We start from the raw sequence: 20,799 nt of genomic DNA, 5'->3' as shown, positions 1-20,799 counted from the left end.
TAACCTGTCTGTTGTATAAGGGGAGGGACTCCTTTGTCTCTCTCAATGCTATATCCTCATTGCCTAGTATGATGCTTTACACATTGGAGTAGAACAGAATTCTAGTATGTTTTACTTCTATTTTTGTCCTAGAAAGGTCTCTAATTTTAAATTTGAAAATTGTTGGACAGAATAGGACTTGGCATAAAGAAATAAAATTATGGGCAACTTTTTTGGAAACATAAGTATTCCATATAATTGCATAAAATATGTATTCTTTTAAGCTGTGTAGATAAAAATGAATCACTTGTATCAGAGTCATGGAATACTTTATACTAGGGCTAAATGAGGAATAAGAGAATGACAGTTTCCATTGTAGCTGACAGTATTTCCAAATGGAGTTAATCTTATTCAGAGTAAAAGAACTAAGAGAACATTGAAAACATTTGTTAAGTGGAATAAACTAGACACAAAAGGACAAATATTATATGGTTCCACTTAAATAAAGTACCTAGAATAGTCAAATTCATAGAGATAGAAAGTAAAATGGTGGTTACTGGGAGCCGGGGAAGCAGGGAATGGGGAGTTACTGTTTAATAAGTAGAGTTTCCATTTAGGATGATGAAAAAGTTTTGGAGACGGATATTGAATGTACTTAGTATTACTAAACTGTACACTTAAAAATGGTTTAAATGGTAAATTTTATACTAGGTATATTTTACCACATTGAAAACAAAGAACTTAAACCAATGAAATACACCTAAGAAAAACAATGAGTAGTATATATAGTCTGCAGGTAAAAGGCAAGAAGATGATGTCTTTTTATGTTGTTTTCATTTTTATTTGTTTAAATATTTCCTAAGTAAATTGTATCTATATGTACTATAGAATAGTCATTCTTAAATCTTAGAGTGATTTCTTAGTGTTAATATGGATATATTAGTTAAAGATTACTCCCACAGGCCAAACAGAACAGAAAAATGCAGCTACATTTCAATGTGGATTCTGCCTTAAAAATGAGTGTTCTTTTAAAATTACAGTTGTTGGCTCTGCCTCACTTAACCTTTGGCATCTCTGACTCATTCAGCAAATATTTATTGTGTGCCTCCTTTAAAGCAGGCACTATTTTGGGCAGTGGAAATGTAGCATTGAACAAAACAGACAAAAACTCCTGTCTTAATGGAGGTTATAATCTAATGTTTTCTTTTTTCCTTATTGTAAAGATTTTATTTCATAAAAATCATTGTGAGTTCTTTAGCAACTTTGAGTGAAGCCAAGGCATGTAGTACAACACTCTCCAAAATCGGGAGCTGATATATCCATACCCATTAGCTGTGGTGTTTCTTCCCTCCTACTGTCTCCATAAGTTATTATTATTTTCTACAGAATAGATTACTATGTAATGCCCAATAATCACTTTTAAATTAAAGTTCAGGATTTACTAATAGAGACCTTATTAGACTAATAGATTATACTTACATATTTTTTGAAAACAGCTAATTTGCCATGCTGTTATGCTTTTTTTAAGAGACTTTAATGTCACATCTGTATTTGTCATTTCTGAAAGAATACACTGAATGTTTTCTCTGTCATTTATTTAAGAATAGCATGATATTGGCAAGTTATTTAAAAGTAAAACGGACGATAATACTTCCTCTGGGGGAAAAAAACTGCTTTTTCTTACGTTAAATAGTAAGAATTCCTTTTTCTTTCTTCACTAATCACGGTTATCTCTTTATAAAAGAACAACTTATAGTCTATTGAATGCATGATACTATTCAACAGCTTTTTCATAGTATTTAGTACCTTGTATTCCGTGCTGGAGCATGCCAACTGTCTCCCTCCCATACCCCTGTACTCTGTAGCCCCTAGGATCAATGTCATGTTCTCCTACCTAGTTGGGACCTGTTATCTTGGACTTCCATGATTAAATAGAAATTCCTTCAACCAGAATATCTCTTTTTGTATATATTTGCCAGCTTAGTAGTCCCACTTGATTTATTGGTCAACAGATACCACCTTGAATAAAGAGCATGAAAGATGATGCATTTATAAAAGCAGCCAAAAGAATAACAAAGCAGTTTTATCAGCAAAAGAAGTCAGACACTTAGGAAAGCAAGAAATGACTAGAGTGTCTACTGCAAAGGAGGAAAACCATAAATTTTTGCCAACCTCCTTCTTTTATCTAATTGTCGGTTCTTTATATAAGTCATAATTGATTTTCCAAAACACTCTTCCTGTTTTATTTTTGGGTACCTTTTGTGGGGAAAAAAACACTGACCAGGTTCTTCATACTGTTTTTGTTGAGGCTTTACCTAGCCCAGCATTCTCTCTCATCCTTCAAAACATGATGGACTGGTTGAGAAGATTTGATTGATATCTTAAAGGTATACTTTAAGACTCGAGTTGATTATCTTCTTAGAACAGTTTAATTGACTCAGATGAATCATTTTAATTTTTAAGGTAAATTTGATAGAACCAATAAGTATCTTAAATAGTATGACATCTAATTACATTTTTATTTAGTGTTACAGAAAGTTGTAGATAGATTTGTGTTGATGATTCTGGGCATTTATGTGGTAAGCTGTGCTTAAAGTAATGGCCCCGTAAGAAATATTAAAACATCTTAACCTTTAAGCTTTGATCTTCTATAAAAAGCAGTTGACTTTGTGTGGGATGTTCAAAATAATGCAAAGAACACGGCTGTTTTTCCGTAAAATTCAAAAACCTTAGTATTTTTAAAAAATAATAACTAGTAAATAAATACGATTTTACAAATTTTCATTTCAGTTGCTTTTGCCAAGAGTAAGTTATTTGACGTTGGTAACTGACAAAGTGAAAAAGCACTTTCAGAAGGTTATGAGACAAGAAGACATTAGTGAGATATGGTTTGAATATGAAGGCACACCACTGAAATGGTGAGTGAATTTTTCTGCATTATTAAGCATTAAGTATATACTAGCTTTAAAAGGGTATAGTGTGCCCTGAAACAATTGTAAAAAAGTTCTACGAGGATAGACGTCATTAGTCTAGCTCATACAATACATGAAGTTTAGATTATTATTAGAATACGTTATTGAAAATATTTCTGCCTTCTGTTTGGATGCATGGATGACTGGATAGCTTCATATATTTTTAGCAATAGATTTTTGTATGGTACAATAAGAATATATTTGGTTATGGGCTATTTTCAGGCATATTTAAAACTCCCTTATGAAAAGTCGTCTCTTGACACTATTCAGTTTTATTTCTGTCACCAAAATATTTATAACATCTTTATATACATGATTACCTTAAGTGGCATTGTTCACACTGATTGCCATATTTAGTTGACCACTATGTCAGAAGCACATCTTAACTAGGCTTAGTTTAGAGTATTTAAAATATATTGATTTCCTTTTTACATGAAAAATAAATTTGATGTTTTACATTTTTAAGAAGAGTATTGAACTGATAAGAACAGATACTACACTAATCCCAGCACTTCGGGAGGCCGAGACTGGCAGATCACCTGAGGCTGGGAGTCCGAGACCAGCCTGACCAACATGGAAAAACCCCATCTCTACTAAAAATACAAAATTAGCTGGGTGTGGTGGTGCATGCCTGTAATCCTGGCTATTCGGGAGACTGAGGCAGGAGAATTGCTTGAACCTGGGAGGTGGAGGTTGCGATGAGCTGAGATTGCGCCATTACACTCCAGCCTGGGCAACAAGAGTGAAACTCTGTCCCAAAAAAAAAAAAAAAAAGTATTGAAATCAAATCCTAAACCTGGGCTTATCCATGTACAAATGATGTTTTTTTGTACTTCCTCTGTTATTGGGAGTTTTGTTCATTGTGCTTCCAAAAATATTTAATGAAACTGGAAATTACAGAGCGAAGAGTGTAAAAAAAAAAATAGTTCAAGGTATGCTGGATGTTAATGTTGAAATGCTGCCATTTGGATACAGTTGAATGAAAAGATACAGGCTAAGACAGATTTAAATGAAACATGAAAAATACAAATTGGTTAAAAATGGACTTGCTCTCTGAAATGGGGAATATTAAAATAAGTTTTTGAAAGAGCTTTAGGACAAATGAAAGGAAGCTAGTTAGGTGTTTAATAAATGCAGCTGATGTGAATCAGAGGATTTTATTAGCAAGGAGAGAAATTTTGAAACTCACCTTGTGCTGATGAGATCCCAAGAATGAGTAAATTTTTCATAATGGCTTACAAACATGCAAGGTTGTATTTTGGGTCCCGTCTCTAATCCTTTGAGGTGGTTCTGGGAAGTTATGACAGTTGTCTTGTTATAGCATTCTTTCTGTAAGTCAAAACAATACTGAGCTTCATGATCATATATCAGACTCCTCTGACTCTTCTTGAGTAGTTCTAGACGTCATGCAGCATAGATAAGGCGGCAATGTTTTCCATTTTTTATTTCTCAGGAGAATTGGAGGTTTTGGAAGGGGAAGGTGGCTTAAAGGAAGTGTAAATGGAGTAACGATTATTAAATAGAAGAGTAGAATGACAGGATGGGGGGGAAAGAGTGTGGGAGAGTAGCAATGGGGTGTATGTATGCACTTGACATTTCTATCTATAGTTATTTACATTGTATTGCATTATATGTATTACAGATCATCTCAAGATTTTGTGTGACTAGCGGGGCTTTTCAGTTTTGTTGTAAAGCAGGATTTCTCAATAGGGTCACTATTGACATTTTGAATTTGATAATTCTTTGTTGTGGTGGGCTACCCTGTACATTATAGGATATTTAACAGCAGCTCTGGCCTCTTCCTACAAGTGCCAGTAGCACTTCCTCCAGTTTTGATTATCCAAAACGTTGCCAGATGTCCCTGAATGGAGGCAGAACCGCCCCCAGTTGAGGAACTCTGGAAATTTGGGAAACCTCAATTTAGCTTGTAAAGTAAGTGATTGCTAAGTCATCATCTTTCAGTTGCTGTTTTATTCTGTCCCTTGTGGTGATTATTCTTGTATTCAATATGGCTTATATTTTATAGGTTTATGGGTAAATAGTGTTTGGGCCCATTTCTCCTTGTCACTGCAGAACAATGATTTTGGCGTAAACATTATTATACCATGTTCTTACTTTGTCAGTATTTATCCCTTTGGAAAGTCTTTTATTAAAGAGTGGAGTTCTTTTCCCTTTTGGAGAGCTTATGTGAAAGCAATTATATTCAAGTATCTTCATGGTAGTTTTGGGGGTGTTAACTTTTTATAAAGTGTTATATCACTTCCACAGTTATGTCATGCTGTAAGCTCATTATAGCTAATGACTTTTGATACATCTTTTCCTTTAGTGTTTTTAAGTACTCCATATATATGAGGCGTGAATAACTTCCAGAGGCATAAATGTAATCCAGGACCTCTGGGCTTAGTCTTCATCTTCTCTCTCTTTGCTTCCAGTAATATCAGTTTTCTCTTATGTTAAAAAATGTGTCTTCCTGGAAATAGGCTATCAATATAAGAATATCTGGCATTTAAATAGTGAGTTTCACAAAATAGGATGGTTTTGTGAATTTCCATTGGTGTAGGAAAGCAGCTACCACTAAAGTGTTGGAAGACTTGGACTTTTGAGACCACACAAGCGTCTTAAGGATAGAGAAGCATTTATTTGAGTTGGATAATAATGTCCTTCCTATATTTATTCTTTGGAGTTTTAAATAAGTTCAGGTAGGAAAGGAAATTAGTCGCCAGTTAAGACAACTCATAAATGAGGGAAGAAAGAACAGAAATTGATGTTTCTTCTCTTCTTTATAACCTTGTCACTGATTCTGTCCCCTAATTCATATAAGTCTGTCTTTTTCATACAAGGTGACAATTCTCAATGGCAAGAAAAAAAACTAGAGTCCTTGATAAATCATGACTTCCATCATACTCAGATGTTAAAAATATGACTTTATCTTCCTTTTGGTAGGACATAGATGAAGAGTATGGGGGCTTTGTTTTTTAAACAAATGCTTGGTTTTAAAGAGTCTTTTAATAAATAGTACATATAGTAAAATTAGTTATAGATAATAGCAGAATGGAGTATTCTTAAAACAAATTTTTTTCCTTTACTGTTAATTCTTTCTTACTATTCTTTGTTCATCTACTTGGCTAACAGACTCTTTGAGAAGGGAAAAATAATCCCAAGCATATAATTAATGTGGAATAAAATTCATCTTCTCTTTTTTTTTTTTTTTTGAGACGGAGTTTTGCTCTTGTCGCCCAGGCTGTAGTGCAGTGGCATGATCTCAGCTCACTGCAACCTCCGCCTCCCGGGTTCAAGTGATTATCCTGCTTCAACCTCCTGAGTAGCTGGAATTACAGGCTCCTGCCACCATACCCAGCTAATTTTTGTATTTTTAGTAGAGACAGGGTTTCACCATATTGGCCAGGCTGGTGTTGAACTCCTGAGCTTAGGTGCTCCACCTGCCTGGGCCTCCCAGAGTGCTGGGATTACAGGCATGAGCCGCCGCGCCCGGCCAATTCATCTTTTTTAGAGTATGGTTTGAAGAGATTTTAAACAATTGTGTACCGTTGTATAGCTACTAACAAAATCAAGATGATAAGATATTTAATTTCACAAAATTCCCTGGTGCTCCTTTACAGTTACCTCTTCCTTCCCCCAACTCACAGCAATTACTGATCTAATTTCCCATCTCAGTGGTTTTACCTTTTTCAGAATGCCGTATAAATGGAATCATGTAGTATGTAGCCTTTTGTGTCTGAATTTTACCTCAAGTAATGCTTTTGAGACTCATCCTTTTTGCATGTATTAGTGGTTTTTTTCCTTTTTATTGCTGAATAGTATCCCACTGTATAGTTGTACCACAAATTGTTTGTTTATTCATTAACTGATGGACATTGGGTAGTTTCCATTCTGGGACTATTTTGAGAAAAGCTGCTGAAAACACCTAGAGGTCTTTCTCTGCCAAACCACATATATTGTAAAAGAGGAAAATTTAATTTTGTTTTCCGAATGTTCCTTTATTTTTTATTTTTATAATTTAAAAAATTTTTACTGTGGAGCGCTTCACAAATTTGGGTGTCATCCTTGTGCAGGGGCCATGCTAATCTCTGTATTGTTCTAATTTTAGTATATGTGCTGCCAAAGCGAGCATGAATGTTCATTTTTAGTATGTGGAAAATGTGATTGATTTTTGTGTTCTGCAACCTTGCTGGACTCACACACTAGGTCTAGGAGTTTTTTTGGTAGATCCTTTGGGGTTTTCTATGTAAACAGTCTTGACATCGGCAAATAGAAATTACTTTAATTTTTCTAATCTGTAGGCCTTTTATTTCTTCTTCTTCTTCTTCCTCTTCCTCTTCCTCTTCCTCTTCCTCCTCCTCCTCCTCCTCCTCCTCTTCTTCCTCTTCTTTTTCTTCTTCTTTTTTTTTTCCTTATTGGAGGGGCTAGAACTTCTAGTGCTGTGTTGGATAAGAGTGATGAGAATGGACATCTTGTGGTGTTCTTAGTTTTATGGGGAATGTATTGGTCTTTCACAATCGTCATGAATAGATGTTGGATTTTTGTCAGATGCCTTTTGTGTGCTAATTATATGATTGTATCACTTTTCTTCCTTAGCTTGTTGCTATAATAGATGACATTTGTGGATTTTTGATGTTGGACCAACCTTGTATACCTATTTTAATAAGTCCCATTTGGTCACGGAATGTAATTAGTTTTATACATTGTTGGATTCAGTTTGCCAAATAATATTTTGTTGAGGATTTTTGTGTCTTATGTTCATGAGAGGGATTGTATTTTTCTATTTTTTCGATTGTCTGATTTAGTATTAGGGTTATACTGGCTTTATAAACTGAGTTGGGAAGTGTTCTATTCTGATGTATTTTCTGGAAAAGATCGTGTAAAAATGCTGTTAATTCTTTAAGTGTTTGATAGAAATCTCCAATGAAACCACTTGGGTCTGGAGGTTTCTTCCTGGAGAGCATTTTAATTACCAATTCAATTTCTTTGATACATATAGATCTACTCAGCTTGCCTATTTCCTCTTCATTGAGTATTGGTAGTTTATGGGTTTTGGGGAGTTGATTCGTTTTTTTCTAAGTTGTTGAATTTATAAACATAGAGTTGTTTATAGTATTTCCTTATCAGTGAATGACTGTAGGATCTGTAGTGTTGTCTTCATTTTTTTCAGCTTTGTTAGAGGTTTACCAATTTTATTTATTTTTTTGAAGAGCCAGTGTTGTATTTATGGAGTTTTCTCTACTTTTAAAAATTTCCAATTTTGTTGGTTTCTGTTTTTTGTTTTTAGTAATATTATTCCTTCTGCTTGCTTTGGGTTTGTTATTTTTTTCTAGTTTCTTGAAAAGGAACTTAGGTTATTTTTTTGAGCTCTTACCTTAAATTTTTTTAAATTGTAGTAAAATGCATGTAACAAAATTTACCATCTTAACCATGGTAGTGTTAATTACACTCACAGTGCTGTACAAGCATTTAGTGTTACAGATGTCTGTTTCGACCATGCTTTAGTGTAGTTCATAAATTTTGATATGTTCTGTTTTTGTTTTCATTCAGGTCTATGTATTTTTAAAATTTTCTTTTGAGGCTTTCTTTTGGGACCTTAGTTTTTTTTTTAGAAATGTGTTCAATTTCCACTTTTAGTGGTTTTTCTGTTATCTTAATTAGTTTCTAGTTTGATTCTATTGTAGTGAAAAAAAGAGCTCACTGTAATTTTGGATCTTTTAAATTTGTTGATGTTCGTCTCCACTCTTGATTCCCTTATCATCCAGCCTCTGGATTCTGATTCTGTCTTCTAAGTATGCCTTAAACTCCCTGCTTTGTTTTTTGGGATTCAGACGCATCTGATTTCTCATATGGGTTGTTTTAGTAACCTCTTAATTTGTCTTCCTGCTTTTAATACTATTACTTTTAGTTTATCTTCCCCAGTGCCATAATTTTTCTTTCTGAAATGCAGATCTAACATTGTTATTCTCCTCAAGAACCCTTTTCTGACTTCTCATCATCTACAGTGTAAAGCCAAACACTAAAGCGTGATTTGTGTGTAAGGTTGTCCATGATCCCACTTCTTTCCAGGTATACTAAGCTACTTGTTTTAATGAATATTGGATAATGTTTTGGGCTTCTGTTCCTTTGCTCATCTTCTTTGATAAATCATTTTTGCTCTTTCTTGCATCCTTTGTTTTGGTTGTAATTAATTATTCATATATTCCCTCCTTTAGCTCATACTTCTAACTTCTAGCTTAACTATGACCTTTTTTCGTGGTTCTTTTTAGCCCAAAGTGATCATTTCTACCTTTGTGCCATCTCTACACTATGTGTGTACTTCCTATATTCTTGTCATGTTTTAACTGTATATTGTAACATAATGGTTATTAAGGATGCTGACTCTGGAGTCCGAAACCAGATTTCAAATCCCAGCTTCATCACTTACTAGTGGTATAACCTTGGGCAAGTTATTTGACTTTTTTTTTTTTTTTTTTAAGATGGTGTCTCGCTCTTTTGCCCAGACTGGAGTGCAGTGGCGCGATCTCGGCTCACTGCAACCTCCGCCTCCCGGGTTCAAGCAATTCTCCGGCCTCAGCCTCCTGAGTAGTGGGGATTGCAGGCGCCCGCCCACCACGCCAAGCTAATTTTTGTGTTTTTAGTAGAGATGGGGTTTCACCGTGTTGGTCAGGCTGGTCTCAAACCCCTGACCTCGTGATCCCCCTACCTCGGCCTCCCAAAGTGCTGGGATTACAGGCGTGAGCCACCGTGCCCGGCCCTATTTGACCTTTTTGTATCTCAGTTTTCTTATCTGTAAAACAGCAATAATAACGGTACCTTGTACTTCTGTAAGTTTGAAGAATTAAGTGAGTTAATATGGGTTAAGTATCCCTTATCCAAAATGGTTGGGACCAGAGTGTTTCAGATTTCAGATTTTTTCAGATTTTGGAATGTTCGTATTATATACTTACAGTATTCCAAATCTGAAAATTGGAAATACAAAATGCTTCAATAAGCGGTTTGTTTGAGCATCATGTCAGTGTTAGAAAAGGTTCAGATTTTGGATCATCTTTCTTTGTACTTTAACCAGTAGCACATAGGAGGGGATAAGTAAATGTTTGTTCAGTGAATGAATGAATGAATTTAAATTTGCCCCTTGCTTTTATTTAGAAAACCGAGACTCCAATAAGTAAAATAACTTGCTTAAATAGGTAAGTTAGGACCCAGATTTTGAGAGTATCAGTTCAGGGCTCTTTTCACCACACCTGCTAACATTTTGTTTAAAAACTTTTCTCCCATCTTGTCTCTTGTCTGTTCTCTCTAATTGCTTATGTCAGTTTGTCCAAATTAGAATTTAAAAAATTTAAGAACAGTGGTGTACTTATAATGAATACTCCATACATTTGTTGTTGTTGATTTGTAGATAGCTTACAAGGAGGTTTTGTCTGATTAGAGCTTTATCTTTGTATCTTTAGCTTTTAAAAATTACATGGGAAATGGAAAGTGCCGGCCTAACTCAAAATAGAGTCTCTTTCTTCAGACAGATGTTAGTCAGCAGAGGGTGCTCTAACATTGCATTTTGAGGGGTGAAGTTTCTTATTACCACAACTGGTGTTCACATTTTATATTTGTTACTTTTATATTACAATTATTTTAAAAGAACAGTTCTTGGTCTTTCTGAAGAATACTTTGTAAGTAAACCCTAATTTTGGTTTAGATCTTAGACCTTCAAGCACAAAATTGAGAAAAAGCTTCTCATTTTGTCAACTATAAAATAAATAACTTTAGTGGGAAGTTTTACTCTGTGCAAATTGACTTACTTTCAGGACAGGTGGTGAAAGGAAGAAGTTGAAATTACTTTTTGAATTGTAAAAAAATATATACTCGGGCTGCATAATTTTGGTCAATGATGGACCGCATTTAGGATCGTGGTCCCAGAAGATGATAATTCTGTATTTTTACAGTATCCTTTCTATGTTTAGATGCATACGTACTTATTGTGTTACAGTTGTCTAGAGTTCAGTGTGGTAACATGTTGTGCAGGTTTATAGCCTAGGAACATTAGGCTACACCACATAGCCTAGGTATGTAGTAGGCTATGGCATCTAGGTTTGTGTAAGTACACTGTGATGTTTGAACAGTGAACGAAATTGCCTAACAACGCATTTCTCAGAACATATCCATGTTGTTAAATGTCCCATGGCTGTATTGACGTTGATCTTAAACACAGACGTGATAAAATGACTCAGAATTTAGTGCTCTTTGTGATTTCAAAAGTAAATTTTAGCAAAATGCTTTAGTGAAAACCTGTGTATAATTTTTTAAAAATCATTTAACTTTTTAATCATAAATGCTAACAGATTTTTCTGTCTTATTTCCAGTCTTTTTAAGGTTGTGAATTTCTGGAACTTAACCCATTTATGCAGGAGGTTACAATTTTTTATGTGTGAGAAATCAGACCTGGTCAATGACCTTGAACAGTTTACATAACTCCCACAGGCTTAGTGTTCCAATAATGGAACACTAGGCATAAAGGGGTTAACAATGTATTCTGTCAACTAGATTTTTGAAATGTGACTTACATAGCATTTTATATATATGGTATCCCTTCATTATTTTTGAACTTTTTCATATATAAGAATAAACTTAGAAAGCTGTGAAACACATTGCTACTCTATAGTTGTTTATGTTTGTCCCATATATAGAGTAAGTTAGTATTCACAGCAGTCATCAAATTACTTTGGTTTGCATTTGTAGTTACATGCTTGCAGTTACAATGAAATGTAATTCTGGCCGGGCGCGGTGGCTCAAGCCTGTAATCCCAGCACTTTGGGAGGCCGAGACAGGCAGATCATGAGGTCAGGAGATCGAGACCATCCTGGCTAACACGGTGAAACCCCGTCTCTACTAAAAAATACGAAAAACTAGCCGGGCGAGGTGGCGGGCGCCTGTAGTCCCAGCTACTCTGGAGGCTGAGGCAGGAGAATGGAGTAAACCCGGGAGGCGGAGCTTGCAGTGAGCCGAGATGGCGCCACTGCACTCCAGCCTGGGCGACAGAGCAAGACTCCGTCTCAAAAAAAACACAAAAAACAAAAAAACAATGAAATGTAATTCTGTTTCCAGTGAATCAGAGTGCAGCAACTTTCCGAATAGGAGGCATTTATTTTAGTGACATGAACTTGGGCAGTACTTCTCCAGTACAGGGAAAATTCTTTTAGTGCTGATTTTAGAATACTTGTATTAGTTTGCTATCTGAGTACAGATATTTAGACTAGAATCATGTTCCTTCTGAGAATATCCATTATTGCTACACCATGTGCCAATGTGCACACGTGCACACGTACACACACATATAAATGGAATAATGAATTTAAAAAAAGCAAAGAAATATAAAATATATTCATTTTGAGAATTGAATATGGAAGACAAGAGCAATGTAAAGAAGAAAAAAAATAAAGTGTAAAAATAGACCTAATACTGTTCTCATGCAGTCATTTTCTATAGGGCAATACATTGAGCCTTTAGCTAGTTGGATCCTCTTATTTACACAGAAAATACAGTTCTGGATAAGAGTTGGTGTTCTGTATCCATGGGTTCTGCATCCATGGATTCAGCCAACCATGGATTGAAAATATTTGGGGGAAAAAGCAATAAGTAATAATACAACAATAAAAATGAAACCACAAAAAGTCCAATATGGTTTAACAACTATTTACATAGCACTTACATTGTAGCAGGTATTATAAGTAATCTAGCAATAATTTAAAGTGTGCAGGAGAATGTATGTAGGTTATATGCAAACACTGTGGCATTTAATATAAGGGATTTAAGCATCTGCAAATTTTGGTATCCAGCTGGGTCCAGGAACCAATCCCCCACACATACCAAGGGCGGACTGTATTCCAGGTTCAAATCCTTATTACTTCCTTTTCTATTAAGTTTAAGTTAAATGGCAGAAGTAGCAACATAATAGCCAATAGTTACATTATGATTTACTTATGGTGTATGTGGTTTCTGTGTTGTGGGTTAGAAGCCTCCTCACAAAACTGTATATAATATCTATTTAGAAGAGTTGTACAAATTAGTACTTTTGAAATCCTTAATGTAAATAAGATTAAAGTGTAAGATAAACTCAATACCTTTAATTTTTGCCAGTTCTGTTTTCTTTTATAGATTTTCTTGAATATCAATAGATTCATCAGAAATAAGCAATCTGGGAACCAGTGAATTCAGAGAGCATATTTGTTTGGAATCAATATCTTTATATGAAAATAATTATAACATAAAAATTTGTATTGAACCACATGTTAATTATAGAATTTGACAATAGAAATAAGTAAATGGTTATTTTACTCCTAAGTTTTTCTGGTTCATTTTTATTTAAAAAAAATCATTACAGGATGATTATTCATTTTTATAATATTTAGAATGTTTTTATGTTAGTACTTTATTATTATTATTTTTTTTAATGGAGATGGAGTCTCCCTCTGTCGCCCAGGCTGGAGTGCAGTGGCACTATCTTGGCTCACTGCAACCTCCACCTCCCGAGTTCAAGCAGTTCTCCCACTTCAGCCTCCCAAGTAGCTGAGACTACAGGTGCATGCCACCATGCCCAGCTAATTTAAACATTATTTAGAGGAAGTCTGTGTTTACATTTATCTCCTAATTCTAAATATACCAAGACAAAGGAGTCGTCATCATTTACCATCTGGGACCAGTGAAATAAAAAGTTTTAAGATTTCGACAGGGTAGGGCCAGGCACAGTGGCTAATGATTGCGTAATCCCAGCACTTTCAGAGGCTGAGGCAGGTGGAGCATGAGGTCAGGAGTTCAAGACTAGTCTGGCCAACAGAAACCCCATCTGTACTAAAAATACAGAAATTAACCGGGTGTGGTGGTGCATGCTTGTAATCCCAGCTACTTGGGAGAATCGCTTGAACCCAGGAGGTGGAGGTTACAGTGAGCCAAGATAACACCACTGCATTCCATCCTGGGCAACAGAGTGAGAAGAAGTGAGACTCTGTCTCAAAAAAAAAAAAAAAAAAAAAAAAAAGATTTTGATAGGATCTCATGCTGTTGAGTACAGATCATGCCTGGCTCATTTTTTTTTTTGTATTTTTTGTGGAGACAGGGTTTTGCCATGTTGTTCAGGCTAGTGTCGAACTCCTGGGCTCAAGCAATCCACCTGCCTCAGCTTCCCAAAGTTCTGGGATTACAGGCATGAGCCACCATGCCCAGCCCCAATGAATTAAAAAAATATATATATATAAAATATATTTTTTATTATATAAAATATATTTTTTTATTATATATAATATATTTTTATTATATGTAATATAAAAATATTTTTATTATATATATTTATTATAATATACAAATATTTTTATTATATATATAATATATGTATTTAAGTCAGTTTCCAAATAATTTAGAGAAGCTAGAATAAAGGAATAGTGTATAACAACTTTATTAGAAATTTTAATACAGGTTTAAATACACAGATTTACATTTTCATTTCATATTTTTCTAGTTTTAAAGGCATCAAAAATGGTCAGCATCCCCTGAATGCAACTAATTGCTCATTAATTTTTATATGTACAAATATGCCTCTGAGAGGTTCTAGCTTATTACTTCTGACCCTTCTTGCTTCTAATAGTGTTAATAATACTTGAAGAAATCTATAAACCCTTTGCCAGCTCATGATTTCATTACGAAATATTTTCTTTTTTATGTGAATCAACACCAGTTAGACTGAGCAGTCCAGTACTTTTTTTCATTTCTATGTGATCTAATTCCTTCAGTCTTCTTTGTATATAAATAGACCTTTTGTATTTGCCCACTATCAAAGAAATTTGAGTTTATAAGTAACATAAAAGACGAAATAATATTGTCACACGTTCTTTTAGTAAAATGGAATGGTCCAGGTTTTTGTCATAAAATATCATGTAATGAAGTTTTTTCTGTTGATGACTAAGCTGTTAAGATTATCATACGTTCCTTTTTGTCCTTAGAAATATATTGTTCTTCTATTAGTTCTTGAGCTATGTAAATTTTGATATCGTCTAAAGACTCAGAGTTTGAGATTTCACTTAAATTATCAATTTCATTATTGTCATTAAAGTCTAGAGTATCGTTGTCTCTCTTTCCTTTTTGTCCTGATTTGTCTAATAATTGTGAAACGTCTTCCTCTGTCAAGTTTTTTTCTCTGCCATTATAGGTAGAAAATGAGAAATTTGGAATTTTCAACTGTGTTAATGATAGCTAAAAACTGATTCCAGAATGGGGTCTGCTTTCTTTTTTCTTTTTTCTGAGACTGAGTCTCTCTCTGTTGCGTAGGCTGGAGTGCAGTGTCGCAGTTTTGGCTCACTGCAACCTCAACTTCCCGGGTTCAAGTAATTCACCTGTCTCAGCCTCCCGAGTAACTGGAACTACAGGTGCATGCCACCACGCCTAGCTAGTTTTTGTATTTTTAGTAGTGATGGGGTTTCACCATATTGGTCAGCCTGGTCTTGAATTCCTAACCTCAGGTGATCCACCCGCCGCAGCCTCTCAAAGTGCTGGGATTACAGATGTAAGCCACTGTGCCCAGCCTGCATTCTTGTTTCACACTTTCTTGAAAGATGTTTCAATACTTTAGGCAACACAGTAAGAAAATGAAAGAAGGGTACATTCTTCTATCATCCTTCTAGACATCACGTTATTTTTTCAATTTCTTACTGTTTTAGTCTCTTATTGGGGATAATTGACAAATAATGACGAAATAAGTTCCAAAGTGATGAAATAGTAAAATGTACAGGAAACAATAAAACCATTAAGACCCTAAAATATATCTTAGATTTATAAAAGGGTCCAGTGGCTCCATATAATAATTACTACATGGAGTAAGTTTTATCTTTTTTTTTTAAAGTGAGTTTTTTCTGTTCTTTGGAATACCTTTAAGAATGAATAAAAGTCATGAAGTGTCAATCATTAAAATAGTTGGAACTGCTCAAAAAAGAAACTCAGAACCTAAAATTGGCTCCATTGGATCTTTATGTTATACCTAGGGTTAGTCTGTAGACTTTGATTTATGCATTCAGCAGCTATTCATTATGGACTTTGTTCAAGATTCTGTGTATTTACAGTTTTCTCATTTTTTAAATATTGAGGGTAAAAAATAATTGATGATTGAGTCTTATGTTTAACTTGTATTCTTATCCAGATATTTCCTTTAAAAGGTATTTGGGCTGGACACAGTGGCTCATGCCTATAATCTCATTACTTTGGGTGGCCAAGGTGGGAGTATTGCTTGAGCCCAGAAGTTTGAAACCAGCCTGGGCAACATAGTGGGACCCTATCTCTATAAAAAATAAAATAATTCGCTGGGCATAGTGACACATGTCTATAGTCCCAGCCACTCAGGAGGCTGAGGTGGGAGGATCGCTTGAGCCCAGGAGGTCAAGGTTGTAGTGAGCTCTGACTGTACCACTGCACTCCAGCCTAGGTTACAGAGTAAGACCCTGTCTCCAAAAAAAAAAAAAAACTTGATTTTATATTATAGATTACTTTAAGATATGATATTTGGTTTAGAATTTGCTTACAAATTTACAAAAGTGTTTCACATATTTGTTAATGGCAGGGAATATGTAAAACACTGGATTGTAGTAATTTTATGTGATCTCAAGTGAATCTTATCTAATAGATTGACTATTTATTTTGCTTAGTGGAGTTCTTTGTAATTGTATTTTCAGTGCTATTTAGAATCTGGAAAGCAATATGGTGTCACTTTTGAAATTTTAAGTCTTTTTAATGAAATCCAAGTAAATAAAACTTCAGTTAAGTGCCTACATTCATCTTTAACCCTGTTGCAGATACCTAAGAGAGATATTCTAAAAAAAAATAAATTGAAGATGTTAAAAGGTCTGTTTTGTAAAAGTATGAGGTATTATTTAGAGTTTGTTCAATTTTAATACTTCAGAGAGAAGGATCAGAATTGGATTAAATCTATGACTTGTCTATAGTGCTATATATGTATGTGTGTGTGTGTATATATATATTTTAGGTTTTGACTGAGGTGAGAGTTTTTCCTGGTTCCATAGTTTTCTTCAGTATTATTTTCTGGATATGAAAGGATTGATTAGAGAGAAATTTAAGGGTTCTTATTAAGAGATATAATGCATATAAGACTAAAAGTACCCCCACTGTTTTATTTTTACCAACAGGGCATTCATCCTAAATTCTTTTTTTTTTTTTTCTTGAGGCAAGGTCTCACTCTGTCGTCCAGGCTGGAGTGCAGTGGCGCAGTCTTGGCTCACTGAAGCCTCTACCTCTCGGACTCAAGAGATTCTCCCACCTCAGCCTCCTGAGTAGCTGGGGCTATAGCTGTGTGCCATCATGCCCGGCTAATTTTTTTTTTCTTTTTCTTTTTTTTTTTTTTTTTTTGTATTTTTGGGTAGAGACAGAGTTTCACCATGTCAGTCTCAGGTACTGGAACTGTCTCCAACTCCTGACTTCAAGTCAAGTGATTCACCCGCCTTGGCCTCCCAAAGTGTTGGGATTACAGGCTTGAGTTACTGTACCTGGCCCATCCTAAATTCCTACCAAATAAATACATGATCTCTAGAAACTGTTGACTTTCCCATAATTATGTACAAGTAAGCAAGCATAAATTATATATATACAATTATACATACAAACATATATATATGTTTTACATATAAGCAAATGTACTGCTGCTTGCAGAGCAGGGCTATCCCATAGGCATTGTGCCTAGAGTAGCACAAGCATAAATAATATTAACTGACATTTGAATCTTGGTCACAGTTACTCATTTTGAGATGAATTTGATGTGATTTCAAATTTTGCAGCTCTTAAATCTAGGAGTAACTCATTAATAGATTATACAGATAAAGACAGGACTGTGTATAACACCAAGTAGTTTTCTTTTTGCCTTGGTTGTGAGTACAGGTTGAGCATCCCACATCCCACAATTTGAAATCCAGAATCTAAGTACATTTACCTGTACATACATAGGTAAACATAGCACTGACATGACACTCTAAGGAAGTGCTCATTCCAGCATTTCAGATTTTCAGATTTGGGATGCTCAAATGGTAAGAATATGATGCAAATATTCCAAAATTAAAAAAAAAAAAGCTGAAATCTGAAACACTTCTGATCCCAAGCATTTTGGAAATGGGATACTCAACCCGTATTATTTAATTCTGATTAACCAAGTAAGCTCATTTACTTTAGATTTTTTAAAAGGATGGCTTAAGGTTTGTCCATTGAAATCTACAACATTTGTATTAGTCATGTTTATTTATTGCTAAGTAATTTACTTCACTGTGAGTAATGGTTATATTAGGAAATGTTCTCTTATTTTGGAACTTTTTTTTTTTAATTTAGAATTAGGTTTCAGAAGAATATTCAGTGACTTGAGAAAATGTTGACATTATATTATGTGAAAAAGGTTATAGTACAGTTTTAAAGGATAGTCCTGATCTATATTTAGATGTGTATCTACAGGTAAAAGACTGGAAATTTATATGCAATAACGTTAATAGTAACCACAGAATAGGTGATTTGCATGCGTTTTAGGTGCTCATCTTGGTTCTTACAGTTTTTAAAAATTTTAAGTTCTAAAAGTAAAAAAGATATTTAAATAAATTTACAAAAATCAACTGTCCTTTATGAATACTGGGATGACAGTTAGATGCAGCAGTACTGTGACATAACAGTTCACACGGCTGATAAAGAATGCCTTTGCCCACAATCCCATTGTGCATATTGAGGTTTCTATGGAATGAAGTGTTTAGAAGGAAACCACCTGATGCCTGGAAAGTAGATCATACTAGCCCAGGCACATAAAAAAGAATGTGGCCTTCCTGTGATTTGTGGTTAAAGCGCCTGACATTTGGTGTTAAAATATGTGTTGGAAATTTATTTTGGAGTTGTAGTTATAACTTTACATATTTATTTTCTCAAAATATACTGTTTCATTTTTAGGCATTATCCAATTGGTTTACTATTTGATCTTCTTGCATCAAGTTCGGCTCTTCCTTGGAACATCACAGTACATTTTAAGGTATAGTAAATTGCATTTCTCCTTTGTCCCATTTGTGATACATAGTAAACAGACGTCGAGTAGAATTTTCTTTTCAAGTGAAGTTATTTCTTTCTTTTCCCATGACACTCTTTTAGTTGCTAAACTTCGATTAGTATTTGTCTATAAGATACTTTTCAATTTTTTCCTAACTCTTGGCAGAAACACTTAACACTTTTAATGTATGAACTGATTTTCTTTATTAGTGCTGAATACACTGTTTAAAATTTACGAGTTTTTGGGCCAGGCTTAGTGGCTCACGCCTGTAATCCCAGCACTTTGGGAGGCCGAGGTGGGTGGATCATTTGAGCCCAGGAGTTCAAGACCAGCCTGGGCAATGTAGTGAGACCCTGCCTCTATAAAAAATAAAATTTATGAAAGTTTTGAAAGTTGGTGTTAATTTTTAAAAGTCAACTAGGAACAAGAGAAATCCTGCATGTAGATGTGGATATGGAAGTACAGAGGGGACAACCTAATACTGTTGAGTAATTCTAAGGCTATTTTGATTGAATTAAGAGAGGGATTAGGAGATAGAATTCCAAAGATTTGATCTACCTCTGTTTTGAGAAATGTTCATTCCTGTAGTTTTTAAGACCAGACTGAATTTAGTGTGACCTAATTTTGTCTCAATAGTTTGTGAAGTGCTGGTCCCTCATTCCCTTAGCCACCTTGCTTCTGCTCTTTTCCCGACCCCCAATTCACAAACACATTTGGTTTTTGTGATTGGAAACGCTTACGTTAATTGATCGTGAACAGTGATTCATTCTCAAATAGCAATGATTCCACCATGTCGGTCTCTTATATTAGTTGATCACGAACAGTGATTCATTCTCAAATAGCAATGATTTCACCATGTCGGTCTCAGGTGCTTGAACTGGTCTTGAACTCCTGACCTCAAGTCAAGTGATCCACCTGATCTCCTATATTTTATTGGAGAGAGGCATGTAGAGTTTGAAAAAGTCATTTAGGTGTCTGAGTTTCTTTCCCATCAGGAGTGTCCATTCATAGTTACTGCCCAAAGGGTGCTCATTCTTATTATGATGCTTTCCCTTCCTGTTTTACTGAATTTGAGTTTGTGGGTCATTAGAGCTTATTTCCATGTACATTTATAATAATGTGCTTTGCACAATACCATATTATTAAACACCTTAGTTACCAAAGAACAGTACAGATGGAGCACATAGTGCTGGTATGCATGAATTTCACTCACCATGTTACATGCAAAGCAAGGAATGCTTGCATATACAACAGTTTTTAAGTTTAGAGAGGTGTGGAGATAAAAATACTTCAAACATATTAAGGGTAGGGGTGCTATATTGTCTAATGAGTCTTCTCTGTTAATGTTGGAAAATAATTCCAATAATTAGATTTTTTTGTGTGTTAAAAATAAACTCTAAAATACTTTGAAATCTAGATTAAAATACATCATAGCTGTCTACTTGTTTGTTTGTTTATTCACTCATTCATTCATTCAACAAATGTGGAGATCCTTTTGTGTGTCAGTTTCCTGAAACACTTTCAATGGATTCTTCAGGTCAAATCTGTTTTCATGATATAATAATATCAAGATGTTATTGGCCCTTCCCATTGTGTTAACATTTACACTGAGATGCAAAAACAATGGTGTTGAAAACTGTGGGTGCCTTAGCACAAAGTATATGTGTATGTTCTCCCTGGGTGCTTGGCTGAGGCCTGGGTTGCACATGCATAGCTGATACTCTGCAAGGTCTAGTAGAGAGTGAATGTTGTAGGGTTAAGAGTGGAACAAGATACTGAACGTCTTAT

The 20,799-nt window shown here is 34.8% G+C and overlaps 1 protein-coding gene and 1 non-coding gene across 5 annotated transcripts in view; one reads left to right on the top strand and one right to left on the bottom strand.

The window, feature by feature from the left end:
* The window catches only part of ATG5 (autophagy related 5), a 135,771-nt gene that overhangs the window by 13,927 nt on the left and 101,045 nt on the right, over positions 1 to 20,799 (top strand). For 2 of the 4 annotated variants that reach the window (XM_008007459.3, XM_038001068.2), the window contains exons 3-4: positions 2,770 to 2,897; positions 18,918 to 18,996. In XM_008007459.3, coding sequence (XP_008005650.1) covers positions 2,770 to 2,897; positions 18,918 to 18,996 — 207 coding nt within the window. The remainder of the gene's footprint in view (positions 1 to 2,769; positions 2,898 to 18,917; positions 18,997 to 20,799) is intronic. The other 2 variants (XM_008007460.3, XM_073022381.1) reach the window with 1 other exon arrangement.
* Positions 6,972 to 7,083, bottom strand: LOC119625412 (U6 spliceosomal RNA). The gene has a single exon (XR_005241620.1). It is a non-coding gene; the product is annotated as a U6 spliceosomal RNA (small nuclear RNA).

Source organism: Chlorocebus sabaeus, chromosome 13, assembly GCF_047675955.1.
Source record: "Chlorocebus sabaeus isolate Y175 chromosome 13, mChlSab1.0.hap1, whole genome shotgun sequence".
NCBI classification, from domain to species: domain Eukaryota; kingdom Metazoa; phylum Chordata; class Mammalia; order Primates; family Cercopithecidae; genus Chlorocebus; species Chlorocebus sabaeus.
The sequence above is the reverse complement of the archived record's forward strand: the minus strand, read 5'-3'. Positions and strand labels throughout refer to the sequence as shown.